The 25,072-nt window shown below is 35.4% G+C and overlaps 1 protein-coding gene across 1 annotated transcript; it reads left to right on the forward strand.

Annotated features, from left to right (window-relative positions):
* The first annotated feature begins 510 nt into the window (after window positions 1–510).
* slc12a4 (solute carrier family 12 member 4) lies at window positions 511–25,000 on the forward strand. Its single transcript, XM_073836068.1, has 24 exons — window positions 511–787; window positions 11,318–11,415; window positions 11,576–11,707; window positions 11,804–11,950; window positions 12,988–13,042; window positions 13,319–13,449; window positions 13,551–13,792; window positions 14,937–15,151; window positions 15,346–15,510; window positions 15,906–16,004; window positions 16,610–16,667; window positions 16,754–16,928; window positions 17,306–17,424; window positions 18,259–18,357; window positions 18,603–18,722; window positions 18,850–18,954; window positions 19,755–19,923; window positions 20,036–20,231; window positions 20,326–20,495; window positions 21,065–21,196; window positions 21,292–21,399; window positions 22,787–22,974; window positions 23,568–23,701; window positions 23,851–25,000. Exons 1-24 carry the CDS (start codon window positions 649–651, stop codon window positions 23,940–23,942), a joined length of 3,288 nt encoding a protein of 1,095 aa, XP_073692169.1. The 5' UTR covers window positions 511–648; the 3' UTR covers window positions 23,943–25,000.
* Window positions 25,001–25,072: the final 72 nt, after the last annotated feature.

Consider the following 25,072-nt stretch of genomic DNA (forward strand, 5'->3'; position numbering starts at 1 on the left):
CCAGTTCCTTGAAAGGAAATGTTTAAACTGACATTCATTTAAAGACAAGAATCTTGCTAGAAAAGACAATCACAAAGTTACAGACTTTGTGATAGCCGACAATGCTTAAAATAGGACGTCTAAATTTTGGTGCACTCCCAGTATATATTTGGTCTGGGTTAAAACTATGTGTGACTGAGCTGTTACATATTAACCAGGAACCAGCTGCTATTTGTACACTTATGTCTTACCTTCCTTATGGCATACAGACAAAATCCTATAAAACTGAAAATTCTGAGAGATTTTAGCATGTAAATGGTATAATATTAAACAAAGTCAGCTGAAGAATGAAACAACCTATCACACACACTGGTTCTTTTCCTCCTTAAGATTGTGATTCACTTTTTAAGCCGGGAAACACAAGTGAGACACAGCTGAGAGAGCAGGGGGAAACTTTGAGACAGGCCAAAGTGTCAGAGCCTCTCTATTTGTCCGAACAGGAGGAGGGGCCGGGAGAAGAAGGTGGGGTCTATGCTAATGGATTGAGAGGAAGTGAGGGAAGACTAGAGGAATGTGTTGGAGATTTCAGGGAGAGTTCAACTGGGAGCGTGCTATCTGCCAAAAGAAGAGTAAGAGAGAGGCAGATACTCACGCTAAACGGATAAAAACATGCCCCATTTCACCGTGGTACCAGTGCAGGATAACTCTCCGTCCAACTATGACAGTCTGGAGGGAATAAACTGGGTGGATTACAGGGACACAGGACAGGGAGGATACCCTGGACATGGAGACACAGTTAGCTCAGATGGTAAGTTTTTTTTCACTTGTCACTTTGTGAAATCAGTCTTCTATGTGTAAAACTTGGGTTTAACTACCTCAGGAGCTGAGTTTGAAAGTTTATTCAGTCAAAAAGTTTGATTTAACACTAGTATTCTTGGCAAACATCCTCAAACCACCAGCAATATGGTAACCATGGCAATTGTTCAGTCACTAACGTCACACTGACTACTTGCATCCACATTTCTGGGAAGTTCTGAGTGAGCAAGTTATCATGTTGGCAAATTTGTGTCTCTATAAAATGACGTATGTTTGATATAAGGGGAGGGATTTAAGACTAACTAAAGCCGGGACTCTTGGCATAGTGCTGACATGCCAGACACCACTGTGGTGACAAAGGAAAACAATCAAGAGCCAAAGCAGAGGCGGGACCGAGGGGGTCTGCAATAATGGGACAGACCTCAAGTATTCATGGACACAAAAGATGGAGCCCTCTCTCTTTGTGCCAAGACAGCAGCTGAGGGTTTAACTGGCATTTCTTTCCTCCATTTTGTTCCTTGCTTTCTCATGCACATTTTAAAAGAGAGAAACGAATAGTAAGATATAGATGTGTAGCCTTAAGGCATGATTAAGAGACATCAGCATCTGTTTACAGCAGCTGTAATTGGCATATGGAGAGACCACCAGTTCTGTGAAGACACAGCTGTCTTTTTACCCTTTGTGTGTTGGGGTAAAAAGGTGCAAATTGGGGAGTGAGGCTTTTGTAAATGGGATATAGACTGCATAACACTAATATACACTACCAGTCAAAAGTTTTTAAACATTAAGATTTTTTATGTTTTGTAAATAAGTCTCTAATGCTCACCAAGCCTGCATTTATTTGATCCAAAGTACAGTAAAAACAGTACAATTTTGAAATATTTTTACTATTTAAAATACTTATTTTCTATTTGACTATATTTTAAAATGTAATTTATTTCTATGATTTCAATGCTAAATTTTTAGCATCATTACTCCAGTCACACGATCCTTCAGAAATCATTCTAATATTGATTTGCTGCTTAAAAAACATTTATTATGTTGAAAATAGCTGAGTAGATTTTATCAGGTTTCTTTGATGAATAGAAAGTTCAGAAGAACAGCATTTATCTGAAATAGAATTTTTTTTTGTAACATTATAAATGACTTTATCATCACTTTTAAACATTTTATAGCATCCTTGCTAAATAAAGGTATTAAAAAATAACAAATTAGACTCCAAGCTCTTGAATGGTATAGTGTATAATGTTACAAAAGCTTTTTATTTCAGATAAATGCTGATCTTTGTATCTTTCTATTCATCAAAGAATTCTTGAAAAACAAAATCAAATCAACTTTTTAAAATATTGATAAATTGATAAAAAAAAATAATAATAAAATGTTTCTTGAACAGCAAATCAGCATCTTGGAATGATTTCTAAAGGATCATGTGACACTGAAGACTGGAGTAATGATGCTGAAAATTTTGATTTGATCACAAGGTATAAATTACATTTTAAAATATATTCATATAGAAAAGTTATTTTAAATAGTACAAAATTTCGCATTTCCACTGTTTTTTGCTGTACTTTGAATCAAATAAATGCAGGCTTTGTAAGCATGAGAAACAACTTATTTAAAAAACAAAAAATCTTACTGTTCAAATACTTTTGACTTCATACTGTCATTTTTGACTATAGACTAATAATGTCTTGCATCAATCAGCACACAAGATGCTGGACTTGCACATTAACATGAATGAACAAAGTGAATCACTAAATGAATCACTGCAGGAATTATAAACAAAATGCATACATGTGGATTCTTGCCTTACAGCACTTTATAAATAATAATTATACAATTAGTCATAAATTAATTACTGTAACAGCAAAAATAACCATCATCAGAAATCATCTCAAACGGACAGCAAACATTTAGAAATAAATAATGAGTTGTGTATATATTCCAAATGAAAGACAGACCCAGAATGTACATTTTATCACAGAAAAGTAGAATAATGGAAATATACTATGTATACACAAAGTGATATTCACGTCATGGATTTCCCATGCATTTTTGAAAGTCTGCCACTCTGTTTCTCAGTCTCTCTCTCTGAGTATGGAAAGACAGGCTTGAATACTTGCAGAAGTACAATTACATAATCCTATTTCTTAGCTTAGAATTTCCTAGCTGAAGATGTTTGTCCATGACAGGCCTGGCCTGACTTATAAATCCTGTGCTGGCCCTTACTTTATCTGCATTTGTGATTTAACATTAAGCAGTCACCTCAACCTATTAATCTCATAGAGGGTCTTTTGAAGGTTTATATGTGTGTCATCACAGGACAGGTTCTCATTATATCAGGTGAGTTTGTATGATTTTCTCTGTGCAAGGGTGTTGAAGAAGAGTGGTCTTGTGCGGCAGTCGCACTGGTGGATCGTTTAACTTTAGGAGGGGCTGAGCAGAAAAAGGGTGTTCACACTGCTAACTTTGTTTTTTAGTGTGTCAGCTCAGCAATGTTTAGAGCAGGACTGCACACTGTGGTCATTGTGCTGAAACAGACCTGTAATGGAAAAGCATCAACTCTTAGACTCTAACCCATGAACCACGTCATGCCTTACTTCCACGTTACTTACAGGAAAACAGATGAAGAGAGGGGGGAAGATAGAGAGATTTTCCCCTGCATATAGCAAAGAAATAATGCTAAGTCCTGTTCAGTAAAGTCCTAAAAAGCAAGCTGTCAGAGATCATTAGCATTCGCTAATTTGATTCTAACTGATAAGATGTTATCCCAGCTGGTTTTCCTTGAAAAACTATTTTCTAACACAACTTGAACAGGTTTTTTATAGATTTATGAGTGGGTTTAACACAAATCCTGTTGGTGTGTACTTCATCTGATGACCAGGAAGGTGTTCATCATCTTTATAACCCGAAGGAGTAGTTATTTGATGTGGAAAAAGCAACATCATGCTATTTTTTGAGTGGGAGCTGCCGGGCAGTCCTTAACACCAAAAATGTCTGGCTTCTCTAGGTAACAATAGATCCTCTTCCACTAAGAGGGCCTGTATTAGTTTTTGTTGAAAGACAGTTGTACTTGACAGGCATAGAATGTCTTAAACTGGCTTACTAATCTCATATATGAAATTGTTTTGTAGACATATCATGATGAGGAACAGAGCTAATAAATAGGTACAGTATAAAGGCAGTCATTGATCTGCTTTGAGGCCTGCTAAGGGGTCATTTAAGGCTCGTGTGCTGAATAAGGGCAACTCAAGCTTTCAAAATGTACCAATATGGTAACAATTACACTAACATCCAAAAGATTGGGATCAGTACAATTTTATTTTAATTTTATTCAGAAAGGATGTCTTAAATGGATCAAATGTGATGATAATAACATTTATAATGTTACAAAAGATTTATATTTCAAAGTTTTCACAAAAATATTGAAGGATTAGGTCACTTCCACCCCTATGTCATTCAAGATGTTCATGTCTTTCTTTCTTCAATCAAAACGTTTTTGAGGCAAACATTCCAGGATTTTTCTTCATATAGTGAACTTCAATGGTGAGCTCTACACAATTCCACCTGAGGAATAAGGGTCTTATCTAGCAAAATGATTTTTAATTTTCTAAAAAAAAATAAAATAATTAAATTTATGCAATTTTTTAATCACAATTTCTTGCACTAGCTCGACCTCCCATATTTTGTAATCATGCACATGTGACGTAGGCAGAAGCACCCAGTAATTACAAAGCAAACTTGGAAAGAAAGTCAAATGTTTTTTCACAAAAAAGATTTAAAAAAAAAGTTTTTTGGCCTACCCTACCTTTTTGAACCAAAGTACACAAACGAAGAACTAACGGCTTGTGACCTTTCCAACATGATTACGTAATGCGTGAATGTTAATGCAAGATCAGCATTTGTGGTTATAAAGTATATAATTTGTTTTTTTAGAAAATGACCAATTGTTTTGCTAGATAAGACCTTAATTCCTAAGCTGGGATCATGTAAGGCCCTTTGAAGCTGCAATGAAACTGTAATTTGGACCTTTCAGCCACCACTGAAGTCCACTATATGGAGAAAAATCCTAGAATGTTTTCCTCAAAAATCGTAATTTCTTTTCAACTGAATAAAGAAAGACATAAACATCTTGGATGACATGGGGACGAATAAACTATCAGGAAATTTTTATTCTGAAAGTAAACTAATCCAATTACAATATATTACACAATTACACTCCTAAAAATAAAGGTTCTTTATTGGCATCAAAGGTTCTATGAAGAACGTTGAACATCCATGGAACTTTTCAAATGCAGAAAAGGTTCTTTATAGTCCAAAAAGTTTCCTTAGATTTTCTTCAAACATTTTCTTCAAAATGGTTCTTCTAGGAACTGCTCACTGAAGGGTTCTTTGGAGTACCCAAAATGGTTCACCTATGTCATAACTTCAAAAACACCCTTTTGGAATCTTTATTTTTAAGAGTGTAAGATAAAGATCAGTTATTTCACACTGTAGCACTATTTCACACTATTGCTGTGTTTACTGTATTTTTAAATCAAATTTCTTGATGATAGTGAGCATATAATATGTACCTGTGTACCTGTTCAAATCAAATTACCCTTGATGTTGTAAGCCGTATGACCTTAAACTTAAAAATTAGTTATAGAAATTTTTACCCTTTATTTTGCACTATTATCTGCTTCATCTCATGTTTACAAAAAGAAAAGTACAAAGTGTGGAGAGCAAAGTGGTTGTTGTCTAAAAATATTAGAAAAAACTCAACACCACACGCACACACACCTCCACAGTTAGTACATGAAACACAACAAGGGTAACCATCAACTAAATAGTAATTTTAAATAGAGGAACAAATTCATCCTGACATCATATGATAACAGGTTACTAAACAAGATAACAAATTCAACAATGTAAATAAAACCTGCAAAGGGAGAAACAATGCAATGGGCTATTAACTGTTAAAGGGTTAGTTCACCCAAAAGTGAAAAATCTGTCATTGACTCACCCTCATGACTTTTTAAACCCGTAAGACCTTTGTTCATCTTCGGAACACACATTAAGATATTTTTGATGAAATCCGAGAGCTCTCTGACCCTACATAGACAGCAAGGGACCTACCACGTTCAAAGTCCAAAAAGCTACCAAGAACATCAACAAAATAGTCCATGTGACATCAGTGGTTCAACCATAATTTTATGAAGCTATGAGAATACTTTTGTTGCGCAAAAAAAACAACCTAAAATAACAACTTTATTCAACAATTTCTTCTCCTTCACATCACCCTAGCGGCTTTTTGGAGAGTACCACAATGCACAATTTACGTTCTGAGGAAAGCATGCAAATACATCAGTGGTACTCACCAAAATGGCACTAGGGTGATGCAGAGGAGAAGAATTGTTGAAAAAAGTTATTTTAGTTTTTTTGCGCAACAAAAATGATTCCCGTAGCTTTATTAAATTACAGTTGAACTACTGATGTCACATGGATTATTTTGTCGAATATCTTGGTACCTTTCTAGACCTTGAATATGGTAGGACCCTAGCTGTCTTGCAGGGTCAGAGAGCTCTTAGATTTCATCAAAAATATCTTAATTTGTGTTGTGAAGATAAACAAAGGTCTTACTGGTTTGGAACAAAAAAAGGGTGAGTAATTACAGATTTTTCATTTTTGGATGAACTAACCCTTAAATGCAGTACATGCTGGGAAAAGCGCACATTTTTTCAGTGTAGGTTTTGTGTTAATTTGACTTATTGCAATAAAAAGACTATAATAATCATTACATAACAGAGGCACATTATTTGCAGTGCATTATTGTCATAATTTACTTTTCATCCAGTGTTGTTTTCATAGTGCTTTTGAGTATCTGTTTTGAATTGTTGGAACTTCATCAGTACAGTACAGCTTCTTCTCCCTTGTTAACGCACATCAAAGCCTTAGTACATTCTGCTCTCCCAGCAGGGTTTAATTCCACAGACTTATTCAGCTGTACTCATCTAATTCAGAAAGTCTATTACCAGTGATGGGCTATTGTGTAAAACACTTCTCATGAAAAAGGCGTATAATAGGCAGTCCATGCCTTTTGCCTTTAAAGGTTAAAACACTCTGGTAAAAGCTTGATGACATCATAAAGAGCTACTGACACAATGTAAAAGTCACTAATTTCTCATTTTTACTAATCACTAATTTAATAACATTACAGAAATTGAATGACTTAATATGTTATTAAGATACTCACTGGAGCTGTTGACTTGTTATGAAGTATTAGGAGACAAATAGAGAGGGTTATGCAGTTACGAAGTTTATGAGGAAAATTCTAAACACTAGAATATCTAAACATCACAGACTGAGGCACACATGAGTGAACACACATGCTGTTAACAATGTACTAACACACCGGATATTATTATTACAATCACGTCAAGCTACCAAGTATGCCATCATAACGCATTACATTGCCAAACCAGGCTAAATCGGCCTAAACAGCATGACTTTGACTCATAATGAAGGCTTTAAATGTTTAATAAATTGGATGTTTGGCAAATTTCACACATGACCTCCTTACCAGCTAGCTCATTTCTTCCTGAGGTTAATAAGCTTTTGCCTCTTCAAAATATTTCACATTGGAGGTAAATTTGCAGTAAAGCTGGTCTACCTTTGGGCTATTGTCTGAGCAACAATTTGCAGATGTTTGAATGGAGCTGTTTTCTACAGCTGGTTACCAAATGTGCCTGAGTTTTCCTGTGTACTGTGTGATAACAGCTTATGTGTGTAATGTGTAAAGTTTGTTGAAAATGATTGACTGTGTAGCATCTAAATGTATGACTATACAATCTTCACTGTAAACAAGAATTGCTCTTGTCCACTAGATTGGATAAATGTTGCTGTAGTAAGCATGTGAAGTCTCTTGGTTCACTCTAAACAGCACATGTGTGGGGTTAGTAGAGTAGATTTGGCTTTGATCTGCACAGATCTGTTAACGTGTACAGACCTGCCGCCATAAAGCTCCTTCTTCCCCCTCCTGCAGTTACACAGTAAGACGCATTCTCTGTGGAGGTTGTCAAGTCATTTCTAAGAGGCTTTGTGTAGAAACAATTCAGTAAACATTTCAGTTCTTTTCAAACATTTGTTGCTGAGGATACAAATTGTTAACATCTTTGTAATGTTTAAAAACGATTGCAGATTGCAGATTAAGAACATTTGTTCACGTATAACGCTAGATGGCAGCATTTGACAATTTTTTATTGGTTGCTTATACAATAATGTTATGGTATTGATTTGAGACCCCTAGTGAAAATGCCGTGTATTTATTTGTTTATTCGTTTATTTGCAGTTAAGTAAAAAATTATATTTTTTTACAAAAAATCCGAGTTGCATCTGGAATGTCTTTTGTCTAAGATATTGACCTAAAAAGCTGTAAACATGTTTAGTGTCACAAATTTACTTATTTGATTAGTGACCAAATAAATAGTTAATTTAAATATTCATTTAGATCCCAGATTTTCAATATGGTCTTAGATTATAAAGAACATTGTCAAATATACAGTTGAGGTCAAAAGTTTCTGCAAAATGTTAATTATTTTACCAAAATAAGAGGGATCATACAAAATGTATGTTATTTACAATAATAACTGAATGAATAAAAATGACCCCACTCAAGTTTACATATGCTTGATTCTTAATACTTTTTTTGTTTGTTTGTTTTTTGTTTTTGTTTAGTGATAGTTGTTCATGAGTCCCTTAAACTGCCCGCTGGTCCTTCAGGTCCCATAAATTCTTTGGTTTTTCAGCATTTTTGTGTATTTGAACTCTTTCCAACAATGACTGTATGATTTTGAGATCCATCTTTTCACACTGAGGACAACTGAGGGACTCATATACAACTATTACAAAAGGTTCAAACGCTCACTGATGCTCCAGAAGAAAACACAATGCATTAGGAGCCCGGGGGTGAAAACTTTTTGAATTTAAAGATCAGGGTACATTTAAGTATCTTCTGTGGCTTCTGAGGGGCAAAAATATGAGATATGAAAAAAAGATGTAGACATCTTTATTCTGTTCAAAATTTACATCCCTGTCTGTTAATGCGTAATTTTCCATCTAAAGCATCAGTGAACATTTGAGCCTTCTGTAACAGTTGCATATGAGTCCCTCAGTTGTCCTCAGTGTGAAAAGATGGATCTCAAAATCATACAGTCATTGTTGGAAAGGGTTCAAATACACAAATATGCTGAAAACCAAAATTTGTGGGACCTGAAGGATTTTTCTGAAGAACAGCCAATTCTGCAAGGTGTATGTAAACTTTTGACCCTTAACTGTAATATTCTATAACTGGAGAATTTTCTGCAATTTCAAGCATTTTTATTCATTGAACAAGTAGTTAAAATGAATTACAATTATGGATTGGACATTTTACATATGTACTGGTATGCATTATGGGGACCAAATGTCTCGACAAGTATAGTAATACCAGTAAATTCTGACCTTGTGGGGATTTTTTAGGTCCCCATTAGGAAACAAGCTAGTTTTTTGAAAATGTAAAAATGCAGAAAGTTTCTTGGGAGGGGTAGGTTTAGGGGTAGATTTGGGGGCAAGGGATAGAAAATATTCTTTTTACAATAGAAAAACCATTAAGCTTATGGAATGTCCCCACAAAAAATGGAAACCAGTGTGTGTGCGTAAATACTGATCCCCCACGCTCTCTCAGTAACAGTTTTCACATTGACCTGGATATACACTAGAGAGTGCTGCCTGCCTTGCTGTACACAGACAAACATGCTGATCTACAACAATGCTCATGAAAACCCTACCTATAATGGCAAATTAACATTGGACGCAGGTGAGTGAGACCTATAGAAAGCAAACAGAAGGGGCAGAGATTTCAACTTAATCTTGACACCAGACTAGTTACTATCCTCTCTTTTTATGTATTTGTGAACAAGTACTCTATATAGGCTGTGTGATCACCTTATTTCTCAGCTTATAAACCGTTTAATTGCAAATTTGAATATGATTGAAAGGAATATATATATCCCAGTGTCTCTTTCTGATATATCACCTTCTCTTTGTTCTCTCTGTAGAGCAATAAAAACACTAAATCTGCACACTTGGATAAGCAGGCTAATGTATTCAATGTGGGAGTCAAATTCAGGATACAGACCAAACTGCACAATTATGATGAACTTGACAAATTGGTATCCACTAGAATGCGTGATTAAGACTGGCAGTGTATTTGGATGCCTTGCTTTAGCAGTGTTTGTATTGACGTTTGTTTTGAGAGCAGAGAGTGTGGGGACAGAAAACAGTCAAACTGATTAACTGTTCTGATTCAGTGACCTGATTAAAGGGCATAATAATAACAAAATAACAAAAGAAAGGTCAGAAAGGCAGAGGGAGAAAAAGCCAGAGAAGCATAAATACAAAATGGGTTTAATGCTTGGCGCCAATGCTAGAAAGGGGTTCATGCATACTTGGGCAATTGATTATTTGGAACTTCCTTTTAAACGAAATAATTATAAAGGCCTACAAACTAAGCTTCAGTATTTGTTTATTTCTTCACACAGTCCACCAGTTCATATTGATATATTTATTTGTTTCAATAATTATTTACATCTGAGGATCTGAGGATAATATTTTTCCATAAAGAAAAGTAAAATGATCTTTTTTTGATTCAGTTTTACACAATGTAAGGGTGTAAAGAAGTAAAGAATAGAACATTAGTCACATTTAATTAGTGGGCGTAGGACAGGAAATGACAATAAATGTGGGTAAAGGCTACAGTTATTCTGAAAAAAAAAAAAAATCTCAAGAATGCCTTTATAAATATTTGTTTCTATCTGTCTTTTACTCTCTTTCTCTCTCTGGGGAAGAAAACCCCTTTCATAAGTTTAAGGGCAATAAATAATATAGTCAATATAATATAAGTTATATTTGTGTGATGATACAATATGTGACCCTGGACCATAAAACCAGTCTTAAGTAGCACGGGTATATTTGTATGGGTCAAAATTATATATTTTTTTATGCCAAAAATCATTAGGATATTAACTGACGATCATGTTCCATGAAGATATTTAGTAAATTTCCTACCGTAAATATATCAAAACTTAATTTTTGATTAGTAATATGCACTGCTAAGAAGTTAATTAGGAAAACTTTAAAAGGAGTTGTCTCAGTATTTATTTATTTATTTATTTTTGCACCCTCAGATTCTAGATTTTCAAATATAATCTCGGCCAAATATTGTCTTGTCCTAACAAAAACAAATATCCTAACAAATCCATACATCAGTGGAAGGCTTATTTATTCAGCTTTCAGATGATGTATGAATTTTATTTTAAAAAATGACCCTTATGACTAGTTTTGTGGTCCAGGGTCAAATATATGGAAAATTAAAGCAAATTAAGAATATTAACCGGTCAGTAATTAAAGAAAAAATGTAATTTAATTAATGCACACCATATGCACCCATATGTATTTGTCTGTTAAATTATGTAAATAAGGTTGATATATCGTCCCCCTGCAGGTCATGGCAATCATAAAGAAGACAGTCCCTTCCTCAGCAGTTCAGACTCAGCATCTAAGAGGAATGACTACTACGACAAAAACTTGGCCCTGTTTGAGGTTCATTTTTCATTTCCTTCTCTTTGTAATATTGCCCAATAAATATAAAATCGAAGGTCTTAACAATGTTCATCATTCAAATATGAGAATATATTTCATGTTATGTTATGTGTAGAATTCTATTTTAGTACGTGTGGTACTGAGGTGTATCTCTCCATAGGAAGAGCTGGATATCCGTCCAAAGGTCTCGTCTCTCCTCAGTCGGCTGGTCAATTACACAAATGTTACTCAGGGAGCCAAAGAACATGAAGAGGCAGAAAGTGCCGATGCATCCAGAAGACAAGTGCCCAAGGTTCTAAAATTTTACTTTCACTATTATCAAAAAAGTCAACACTATATTTTTACTATAACCAAAACACTTTTCTTTCTTCTACTTGGTTCTCTGTAGTCTCCGAATATGGGCACACTGATGGGAGTGTACCTGCCATGTCTGCAGAACATCTTCGGTGTGATTCTCTTTCTGCGTCTCACCTGGATAGTAGGAACAGCAGGTGTCGTCCAATCCTTCCTCATCGTTCTCATGTGCTGTTCCTGTGTGAGTTGTTGCATACACACCCTCACAAACACAGTCAGGTTCACTCCTACTTTTGCTTTTCCTTGTGTGTCTGTCCTGTAAACAAACAACTTAACATTGTTTTAAGCAGTGTGACATTGACAATAGAAAATTGTCCAAAACAAGACACAGACAGTATGAAATCATATAAAATATGTCCAATAATATGGAGCAATGGAAATAAACCAGTAAATAAAGGTTATCAGAGACAATTTAACAGCAGTTGGCAGTGCTAATTAGTTTTTTTGAGCATTTTTTGCATAACATTCTAGGGTGTTTTCTCCATATACTTAAATTGTGGCCAATGGGTTAAAGGTCCAAATTGCAGTTTCAATCCAGCTTCAAAGGGCTCTACACAATCCCAGCCGAGGAATAAGTGTCTTATCCATCTATAAAAAATAAAAATGTATATACTTTTTAACCACAAATGCTCATCTTGCACTAGTTTGACCTCATGCATTACGTAATAACGTAGTATATGGAGAAACATCCTGGAATGTTTTCCTCAAAAACCTTAATTTCTTTTTGACTGAAGAAAGAAAGACATGATCTTGGTTAACATAGGGGTGAGTAAATTATCAGGAAAGTTTCATTCTGGAAGTGAACTTATTCTTTAAGTCTGATTGTGCATGACTGAATGCTCTGGTAACTTCTGTCAGACAGCAGTCTTACAGGTTGTGTACAGTGCTTTATTATTTGTGTGCTTTTCTCAGACAGCATGTCTGATAAGTGGCATTTTAAAGCATGCAAATGTATGATAATTTTTTTTTAGGGATGCACCGATACGAATCGGCCGATAATGCTTGCGCGTTTTGTCAGTAAAGCCGGTTCTGTAATCAGCAGTAAATGCCATCAGGTGCATGATTTCACATTGAGCCGTATATACTACACACAGCCGTTGTTTACCAACTCGTCAGTGAACAACGGCTGTGTGTAGTATATACGGCTCAACGTGAAAGCAAGTGATCGGCCGATACGGATCGGTGCATCCCTAATTTTTTTTTATTTTATTTTAACAGACAATGTTAACGGCAATCTCGATGAGCGCTATAGCCACCAATGGTGTAGTTCCAGGTAATTTTTTTCAAATGTTTATACTCCTTTGTATTATAACATTTCATAAAAACAGTACAAAACCACCAGGAAAACTGTTAAAGTCTGTGTAAAGACTAGTCAGAGAATTGTTTCTAAACACATTATAAATTAGAAATGTATTGCTGAAGTATTAAAGATTTTAGTTTAGGTATTTAATGTTTGATCTAATTATGAACAGGTTGATAATAGTTATTGTTATTTTTATACAAAAATGTATTTATATACAGATGTTGTTGTTGTTTTTTTAATTGGCAGCTGGTGGGGCCTATTTCATGATATCTCGATCTCTGGGCCCTGAGTTTGGTGGTGCAGTTGGTCTCTGTTTTTATTTGGGCACAACCTTCGCTGCTGCCATGTACATACTGGGAGCAATTGAAATATTTCTGGTCAGTCTCCATTTAGTATGACAACATACACACACAATGATCCAAACCTAAAACAATTCAGCTCTGAAAAATAATCAATCATCAACTCTTATTGTCTACAGAAATATCTGATTCCTCAGGCTGCCATATTCCATCCGGCAGATATTCATGCAGGAAGTGGTGCGATGCTGAATAACATGCGAGTGTATGGCACAATATGTTTGAGCCTTATGGCTGTGGTTGTCTTTGTGGGGGTCAAGTATGTCAACAAATTTGCCTCCCTTTTCCTGGCCTGTGTCATAATCTCCATTGTTTCCATCTATGCCGGAGCTATCAAATCCATCTTCCACCCACCTGAGTTTCCGTAAGTCTTTCAGTAATGTTTATAGTCAAAACAACACATAAAATGTAATATTTGGAATAATATTGGAAAGTGCCAAAAGACAGTGCTAATTTATTTGATTTATATGTTGTACATAATAGGCCTATACTGAAACTTTAAAGACCGTTTATAGCTTAATTTTTCTTAAAGGGAACCTTTGGTATTAAGACTTGTATGGCTTAATATAACATTAATGATGTCTGGAATATGTGGTAGAATACCCATGAAAGACTTCCGTTATTTAAAAAAATCACATTTATAAATATTTTGGACTATGGGGCACCATTATTTAAATTATGTGAAATGGCTGCACTCTGTGAGTTATTGGCGCTACCCGTTGGTATTTTTACCCCAACACATCTCGGAAAAAAAAATACTGATGGAATGCCACATTGTGTGGCATGTGGTTGTAATTTACAGACGAAGGGCAACAGGAGAAGCGATGTAAGTCTGCTTTTGCTAGCGATAAGAAGAGGAGAAAAGATTGGGAAGATGGACGAATAAAACTTGCTAAAGACCAACAGCTACTAAAAGAGCTTACAAACGGTGAAGACAAAAAACGATTGATGGCATTCTGGTGGGATGTAAACATACTGACACTTGTCATAACGCCGCAGCCACTGAAGGAGTTTCTTAGCGCAGATTTTACTCGATATCCAGGGGCGTTTAGACTCCTTGTGGGAAAAGTCAATGGGACGGCATTTGGTTTAAGCCTATGCTTATATCCATCTCCACCTGCAAGGTCTTTCAGCAGCTGTGGTCATCATATCAGTATTTTATCTTCTGAGTTGTGTTGCGGTAAAAAGAGCAACAGTGCCAGCCATTTTACGTCATAATGGCTTCCCCATAGTCCAAAATATGTATAAAACAATGTGGATTTTTTAAATAACGTAAATCTTTCATGGGTTTTCTACTTTTTAAGAGACATCATTTACTTTATATTAAGCCAAGTCTTAATACCCAGGGTTACCTTTAATAGTTAAAAAACACTATGTGAGATTAACATGTTTTTCTAATATATTTCAATATTTTATACAGTTTTCTCATGCGGGATGAAAATATAATTGCATACAAATAAGTATAACAGTATTTTTTGTTTTTACTATTTTTCATTTCAATTGTGTAGGATCTGTATGTTAGGAAACCGCACATTGGTTCGTGATTTATTTGATGTCTGTGGGAAGACAGTGATTGTCGGTAATGACACGGTTCCCAGCCAGCTCTGGAAGAACTTCTGCAGTTCTGAGAATTCCAGCAGCGCTCATTGTGATGAGTACTTCCTCCACAACAATGTTACAGAGATCCAGGGCATTCCTGGGCTGGCCAGTGGGATCATTAGAGGTAGGGAGACACTTGTCTGCTCCACGGTCATTTCGGTCAAAATAGAAAGAAAAGATTACAGATAAGAAAATTTCAGCATGCATTTAAAAATGGTGAAGAAAGCTCTCCCTTTGGTACTTGCTATTTTACATGTATTATATGTCACCTTATACATACTATTTAATTAGGTATTTTTTGTGCGTGTGTGTGTGCAGAAAACATGTGGGGGGATTACATGGAGAAAGGGCAGATTCTTGAAAAAGCAAGTCTATCGTCTGTTGATGTCCATGGCTCAATGGAGACTTTTGGCTTCTATGTGTCTGCCGACATCGCCACCTCCTTCACCCTCTTGGTGGGAATCTTCTTTCCTTCTGCCACAGGTAAAACTTACATGTCTTTATTGGTAAATATACATTTATTTATTTATTGCACAGCTCCGTGTGCAATAAATAAATAGAAAAGATGAAAAAGTATACACAAACTTGCCAGTCTGTTAAAGCGCAGTTGATATTAGTTAGGGTAGCGGCATATTTAGTTTTTGATAAGAATGACAACGAGGCTGTGAGGGATAGAAATTCAGTGTGTTCAATGGATTGTACTGTTGTTTAACAAAACAAAACAAAATAAACTTTCAGTAGACAACAGCTTTGAAAGTTGTGAAAATGACTGTGAAAATAATGTCCAATCAGCTGACTGTACACTATTTTTCACACATCTACTTATATGAAAATGTCTTGAAATTCAGTATTTTTCTATCTCTGTGTCTCTAAAACAGGCATTATGGCAGGATCAAACAGATCTGGGGATCTAAGAGATGCACAGAAGTCTATACCAATAGGGACGATCCTGGCTATTACAACTACTTCTCTTGTTTGTATCCTTTTTGCTCTTGGTAGTAATGCCAAGATCTGTCATGAAACTCTAGATGGTGCAGGCTGATGGGTCGTTAATGGAAACTGATGATATTCACATTGTTAAACTACTTGATTGGTTCATGTTGCATACGCAGCCAATGAGCTTGCTGCCTTACATTTATATGGCTGTTAGCATTTACTAGAGCATTTTGCAGCATTCAGATCCTCTGAAACCCTCCACCTTCCCCAGCTCCACCTGTATAGATATGCTACGAGTCATTATATATGCTACTTGTGCAGCAGCAGTATGTCTTAAATGCTCATAGCATTGTATCAGGGTATGTACTGGCTGTAGCAAGTTTCTGTATTTGCTTTGCAGCAGCAGCAATGATCTACAACAACAGCAAAAACCAACAGTGTTGTGATATCCATTACCATGCTAAAATCTTAAAGTTGTCATGATAGAACTGATATTATGTTTTAAAACAAGAATTGAACTATTACTCTTATCGACAGTATGTTATTTAAGACTCTTTTTTTATTTTTGTTATAAAACCTTTTTTATTTTAAGATCAGTTTTATTTAGCATTCAAAGTTCCATAGAATTCCCTGACTCTTTTGACAGACTTCAGCTCTGTGCTTTTGTTTGGGGCCTGTATTGAGGGTGTGGTGCTGAGAGATAAGTAAGTAATCTAGAGATTACAAATACAACATTTTTAGATGGAAACATGCATACTGTGTCTCACGTGTTCTTCCATATACCTTTTAGATTTGGAGATGCTGTCAGTAAAAACTTGGTGGTTGGCACTCTGTCCTGGCCCTCTCCCTGGGTCATTGTGATTGGCTCCTTCTTCTCCACAGTGGGTGCAGGTCTTCAGTCCCTGACAGGAGCTCCTCGCCTCCTGCAAGCCATTGCTAAGGATAACATAATTCCCTTCCTTAGGGTAAAACATCTTCTTATATATATATACAAAAAATATATCAAAATAAACACTTCCAATCTTTTTTCATGGTGATTTTTTTTTATACAGCATGCTGCATGTTGAGCAGGCTTTTGTCTGTGGTTCATAATGTATTGTAGAACTACTGTGTTTTAAAACTTAACACGTGACTGATTAAGTTAAGAAGAATTTCAGTAAAATGAAAATGCAGCTCCTGGATTATATTTACTTCCTTTTCTGGAATGCCAAACCACAAAAGCCATCAGAGAAAACATTTGCATGTCATACGCAAAATGTTTTTCCTAAAATGTAAATATGTGATGCTAACAGCTGACTGCTGCTTTCTGTCCATCTGTGTTCATGTGTTTGTACATGTACAGGTGTTTGGACATGGTAAAGCTAACGGAGAGCCCACGTGGGCCTTGCTGCTGACGGGACTCATAGCAGAGCTTGGCATCCTCATTGCATCACTGGATATGGTTGCTCCTATTCTCTCTATGTAAGGACAAACCACAAATATACACAAAGATAAATTTCATTATATATACACACACACAATGCATGTTATTTTTTTAGTACTGACCTGAATAGTATATTTTACATAAAAGATGTTTAGTACACAAAACAAAATAATAGTTTACATGCACTTGATTCTTAACACTGTGTTGTAAACTGAATAATCCACAGCTGTGTGTGTGTGCTTTTTTTTGTGATAGTTGTTCATGAATCCCTTGTTTGTTCTGAACAGTTAAACTTCCCACTGCTCTTCAGAAAAATCCTTTAGGTACCACAAATTCTTTGGTTGTTCAGCATTTTTGTGTATTTTAACCCTTTTCATCAATGACTGTATGGTTTTGAGATTCATCTTTTCACACCGAGAACAACTGAGGGATTCATACACAACTATTACAGAAGGTTCAAACACTCACCGATGCTTCAGAAGGAAATATGATGCATTAAGAGTAATGAAAAAAAATATAACATTTAGGCAAAATAAGAAAAATGTTCATTCTGTTCAAAAGTTTACAACCCTGGCTCTTAATGAATAATTTTCCTTCAGGAGCATCAGTGAGCGTTGCCTATGAGTCCCTCAGTTGTTCTCAGGGTGAAAAGATGGATCTCAAAATGAGAATTGTTGGAAAGGGTTTAAATACACAAAATTACTGGAAAACCAAAGAATTTGTTGTAAAATGTAGGATAGACATCACTTTACAGTTGCTTGTTATGAAACTTACGGCCTCTTGACGGGCAATTCAGTTTTTTTTTTCTGAATTGTCATTGCATGTATTACATGACACTTATTCTACTGTATATATGTTTGTACACTTTACAGGTTTTTCCTGATGTGTTATCTTTTTGTAAACTTGGCGTGTGCAGTACAAACACTTTTAAGAACACCAAACTGGAGACCTCGGTTCAGATACTACCACTGGTAAGTGTGCATTTAAATTAAATTAAAATTGCATATCATATGTGTCTTCTTTGAGCTTCTCTTGTAGTCACATTTAAATTTAGGTCAACCGTGATCTCTAAACTCACTGGCATTCAGCTATTGATATCCACTATTCACTTCTTGCAGATATTTAAAAATGAACTCTAATAAAAAAATCTGTCTATTGTAATCATAATGTAGATGGGTCTTTTTTTATAATATGCTCTCTGTTCTCTCCCTCTCAGGGCTTTGTCATTTCTGGGCATGAGTATGTGCTTAGCCCTTATGTTTATCTCCTCTTGGTACTATGCCATTGTAGCAATGGGCATTGCTGGCATGATCTACAAGTACATTGAGTATCAGGGGTAAGTGATTTCGAAATTACATCCAATAAACTACCATGCAGTAAATCACTGGGAAGCACTTAAAAATCCTTGAATTCTTTATCTTTAGTTTACAAATCTCTGGCTTGTATATTTTTCTCTCTTTTAGAGCAGAGAAGGAATGGGGGGACGGGATTCGCGGATTGTCACTTAGTGCCGCCCGTTATGCTCTTCTACGTCTGGAGGCTGGACCACCCCACACCAAAAACTGGAGGTTAGTTTTTGCAGTACATAAAATACATTATAATAAGCAAACCATTAATGATATATTAAGATGTTAGATGAAAATTGTATCTAAATGCTAACTTAAAATATTATCAGATGATAATTTCCAAAACACATATTTGAAAAGACCTGGGAACACCTTTACTTTCTTATGTTTATAAAGGCCGGAAGATATTGTTTGAATAGCATACTCCTGCAGGCGTACTTCAAATAGTGTTGGTACTGATAGTAACACATTAGTATTGCACTACCGTTGAAAGATTTTCTAATGTTTATGAAAAAAGTCTCTTATACTCACCAAGGCTGATCATAGCATTTATTTGCTCATATAAATACAGTAATACTGTGAAATATTATTACCATAATAACTGTTTTCTAATTTAATTTCTAACTTTTTTCCTGTCATGGCAAAGCCGGATTTTCAGCAGCTGTTATTCAAGTCTTTAGTGTCACATGAAAAAATGATTTTTTTTTTTTTTTATTAGTATGAATGTTGAAAAAAAAAAGTTGTGCTTCTTTATATTTAAGAGAAAACTGTGATGCATTTTTCAGGACTCTTTAATGAATTTCAATTTTCAGAAAATTCTAAATCATCACTGCCATTTTGATCAATTTTTAATGCATTCATGCTGAATAAAATTATTAATTTCTTTAAAAAAAAAATCCTGAGCCCAAACTTTTAAACATGGAAACGCTGTTATATTACATACTATACACTCATATTTTTATTTTCTATTTAATTTTTATAAATAATGCACTACAATGACATTAACATGAAATTGTTAATAGGCCACAGTTGCTGGTTCTGCTGAAGTTGGATGAGGACCTGCATGTGAAGTATCCCAGAATGCTTACCTTTGCCTCACAGCTGAAGGCAGGAAAAGGTCTAACCATTGTTGGATCAGTGATACAGGGCAACTTCCTGGAATGCTATGGAGAAACGCAAGCGTCAGAACAGGTGAGGAAGTTTCCTGATTTACAAATACTTTAAGCATCCTAAATTACAGCATAGCAAAATAGATAGCAAAAGGCAACATTTCATTAAATTATGTTTCTATACCCTCCACCAGGCAATAAAGAACATGATGGAGATTGAACGAGTGAAGGGCTTCTGTCAGGTGGTGGTTGCCTCCAAAGTAAGAGAGGGGATTGCACACCTCATCCAGTCCTGTGGCCTGGGAGGCATGAAACATAACACAGTCGTTATGGGTTGGCCATATGGTTGGAGACAGAGTGAAGACCCACGGGCTTGGAAAACCTTTATTAGTAAGAACAATTATCTCCATCGGTTTTCACTAAGACACAGTCCTTAGAAAGACTGATGTTAATCTACTTCTCTTTCATATTCTCTCACTTGTAGATACAGTCCGCTGTACCACAGCTGCCCACCTGGCTCTGATGGTCCCAAAAAATGTGTCATTCTATCCCAGTAATCATGAGCGCTTTTCTGATGGATATATTGACGTTTGGTGGATTGTCCATGATGGTGGAATGCTCATGCTCCTGCCATTCCTTCTCAAACAACATAAGGTGAACAATTAGCAATTTAATTTTAAATAACCCACTGATACTTTAAATAATTGATATTTTTAAAACCCAGTGATATTTTAAATGTGACCACAAAACCAGCCATAAGGGTCAGTTTTGTGAAATAGAGATTAATACATCATCTAAAAGCTGAATAAATAAGCTTTCCATTGATGTACAATTGTAAGAATTGGACAATATTTGGCTAAGATACAACTATTTGAAAATCTGGAATCTGAGAGTGCAAAAAAAATTGAGAAAATTGCCTTTGAAGTTGTCCAAATAAATGTCTTAGCAATGCATATTACCAATCAAGTCAATTAAGTTTTGATATATTTACGGTAGGAAATTTAATAAAATAACTGAAACATGATCTTTACTGTATATCCTAATAATTTTTGATAGATAGATAGATAGATAGATAGATAGATAGATAGATAGATAGATAGATAGATAGATAATTTTGACCCATACAATGTATTATTGGATATTGCCACAAATATACCTGTGCAACTTATGAGTGGTTTTGTGGTCCAGGGTCACATATGTATTTTTGGTTTCTTGTACTTCAGGTCTGGCGTAAATGTAAGATGCGCATCTTCACTGTGGCTCAAATGGATGATAACAGCATTCAGATGAAAAAGGACCTGGCAACCTTCCTGTACCAGCTCCGATTAGAAGCAGAGGTGGAAGTGGTTGAGATGGTATACAGAACACTTTCTCTTTACTATTAACACTTCACATCCCACCACATCACATGCCATTATAATTTCATGAAGTCAAATGTTGTTATTTGCAGCATGACAGCGATATCTCAGCATACACGTATGAGCGGACACTGATGATGGAACAGAGGTCACAGATGCTAAAACAAATGAGGCTCTCCAGTGCAGAGAGAGACAGAGAGGTACTGTAACATTCACTTGTAAATGATTCTTCGGTTCTAACACTATAGCGACGGGATGTTGACAGCATGTTTACCAACAGCAGAATAACAAAGAAGTCATTAAATATTTTATGAAATGACAAACAATAACCCTAGCTGAAGTTGTTTTAAAGTATTTACATAAATGTTGCACTCCATATACCATAATGACAAAGCAAATGCCATAAAGTCCAGATTAGTGGAGTGTTGCAGTGATGTTTGTCCTTCTGTAAGTTTCTCCCATCTGCATATATGATCATGGAGCTCAACTAGAGTGACCATCAGCTTCTTGACCACCAGTCTAACCAAAGCCCTTCTCCATCAATTGCTCTGTTTGGCCAGGAGGCCAGCTCGAGGCAGAGTCCTAGCTGTTCCAAACTTTTTCCATTATGGATAATGGAGGCTACATGCTTCTATAAACCTTCAATGCATACGATTTTTTTAACTCTTCCCTAGATCTCTGCTTTGAGGCAATCCTGTCTCTTGAGCTCTATAGGCAGTTTTTTTACCTCAGGGCTTGATTTTTGTTCTGATATGCATTAACAACTGTTAGACCCTTTTATTGAGAGGTGTGTGCCTTTCCAAATCATACTCATTCAAATGAATTTGCCACAGGTTAACTCCACTTAAAGGGTAGTAACATCTATAAGCAGTATTAATGCTCCTGAGCTAAATATCAAGTGTCTCAGAAAAGAGTATGAATATTTATGCAAAGGAAATAATTTCAGTTTTTTGTTTGTAATAAATTTGCAAAGTTGTTACAAACCTTTTTGCTTTGATATTATAGTGTATTGAGTGTAGACTGATGTGGAAAAAGTTCTATTCTACTATGTCACTGATGATGGTGTGATATTGCAAACGTTTTGTCTTTGTACTTAGCACTTTTGCCATTTTTATGGCCCCTGAATAAGTATTTTTAAAGAGTGTGTTTTTTTTATTGTGTGTAGGTCTTGTGCTTTTTTACTATAAAACCAGAGTAATGTGATATAGGGCATATAAGTTCATATCTGGCACAATTGTTGGCACTGTTTGTTATTTTGTCATCCAGACAGCTCGTTTTGTGCACAAAATTCATATTACATTTCTGAAATGAATAATTTGTGGACAAAATACATTTAATCTTCAAAACAACCCATTTTGTGGACAAAATAAATATTCACAAAATACAAAATGTTTCTGTTTACACTTTACATTGTTAGATAACATGCAATTGGCCTTTTGTCTTTCTGTGTACAAAATGCATAAAAATGTACCATGTTTTGTTACATCTTTTGTTTGAAATACAGCATTTAATGTCCTGCTGACAGTCAACTTTGAATGCCTGCAATAGCAGCTCTCTTAAGTGTGGTTGCATTACTTTTGACTGTAGGCCCAGCTTGTGAAGGACAGACACTCGCTGATAAGAATGGGCAGTCTATACTCTGATGAAGAAGAGGAAACCATTGAAGTTTTACCAGAGAAAAACCAGATGACCTGGACTAATGAAAAAATAGAAGCAGAAAGACGAAACCGAAGCAACGCACCAGAAAACTTCAGAGAGCTAATCAGCATTAAACCGTGAGTAGGCAAGCAGTAACAAGAACTGGAACGCCACCACTGCACAATATCACCACAGTATTTGATATAAAGTATTAGGCTTTGTATAATTTGTTTTTTATGGTTAGCATGAAGAGGAGATAATCATTTATGTCTGTTCCTTGTTGTATTTGCCTTTTTTACATAAGTAAACTATGTGGGTGTACTTTCAAAGTGGTGTTACCTATACTGCCCTACAAAGGCAAAGTGCAGTAACTACGCCAACACTGAAACTGAGAAAAAAGTTTTTTAATTTTTTTTTTTTAAGTTTTTACACCATATATGGTATTAGTTTGGATTTTGTAGGTACTGCGATTTTGACACTCTCGTTTCTCTGAAACGGGACAAAATTGAACCAGGAGACTTTGCCACAAGACAAAACGGTTGTCACAAAGCCCATTTTAAGCCTTAACTTAATTTTGACCAAATGTGTAGTTACTGCGCTTTGCCTTTGGAAGGCAGTATAGTCCTCAAAAGTCTTAGTTTGTTTAATTCATTTTTAAAAAATCCACACATCTGCAAAACATATTAATCCACCTTAGTTTAAATTTAAACTGTTTGTGTGTTTGTTACAGTGACCAATCTAATGTTCGGCGGATGCACACAGCTGTGAAGCTGAATGAGGTTATTGTTAATCGATCCCATGATGCCAGACTTGTACTGCTGAACATGCCAGGACCTCCACGCAACCCAGAGGGAGATGAAAACTGTATCCTTCACACAGAATTATATACGTTCACAGAATTATATAAGCTTTCTCAGTTTGCTTCATTTTGGTAAGATATAGATAAATCCAACATGAAACTATGCATAAATATATTGCTACGTCTCATGCTGTTTCTTTAACTCAGATTTCAGATATGGAATTTCTGGAGGTATTGACTGAGGGTCTAGAAAGAGTGCTGCTTGTAAGAGGTGGAGGTCGTGAGGTCATCACTATCTATTCTTGAATGGCCAAAGATCAAATACATTGACCACTGTTACTGTTTGTTACTATATCTAGTGCAAGTCAAAAAAGTGGCATGTAAAGTATATGCATACTGATCATCTAATACCAGCCTAAACATATCATACTTCATGAAAAAGGGCTCTATGCTAAAGTGCACTTTTTCACATTCACTCCATAACATTCAGAATCAGGCCATGTTTGCTACACAAAAGATGATTCCAGCAACAACATTGAATATTTATGACATTAAGTTAAATATCTGTGGCTTTACTACCAGTGACGAATATAATTCACTGATGTAGCAACATATAATTTCAAGCATGCTAACAGTTCATTAGAAAATATTGTGGCTTAGGTCAGAACCAAGAAACAGTTAACAGTAGCTCATTTAGAAAATAAATATTCCAAATCCTTTGAATATAAAAATTACATGCATAACATTATTCTGTACAGGTCAACTAAATTAAAAATAAGCACATCTTGACTTTTACTGCCCAAGTAACAAATCAGTGCCATTCAAAACGCAAGTGCTAAACTTAAATGTCCAGTATTTTTATTTATTTTGTCTTCATTATTTATTTGTAGAAACTCCCCTTTATATTAGAAAATAACCAAAGGAGAAATGGGATGGATAGATTTTGTAATTTATAACTGCATTGTATTTTTTTAAGAGATTCTTTGCAAATGAACCATTCATTTTCAACAGACTGCATTTTAGTAGACAACTCACATTGAGAATGAGACATTTTGGATACTGATACAAAGTCTTTATTCTTTTTTAGGCCATGATTACTGTACAGATAATATACATTTGTTATACAAATAGAAGATAATATGGAAAACTGTATTGACTAACAACATTTATATCTGGGATATAAAGGCGATGATCTGTTACTGGTTGTATAGTATTACATCTGTACAGTGTTTCATGTTAAAGAGAAAGATTAAACATTTAAGGAAACATGCAGTTGATTTTTATGTATAGTATTAAGAAAAATATATTTTAAAAACAAAAAAATATGAACAAAGTTACAATAAAGTGCACTATGAACATCAGAACATGCTACGTGTATTATATGATCTTATTTTTGCCAACCTCTAATTGTACCTCTCATGGTTTAACAAAAAGAA

The sequence above is a fragment of the Garra rufa genome, chromosome 3, assembly GCF_049309525.1.
Source record: "Garra rufa chromosome 3, GarRuf1.0, whole genome shotgun sequence".
NCBI lineage: Eukaryota > Metazoa > Chordata > Actinopteri > Cypriniformes > Cyprinidae > Garra > Garra rufa.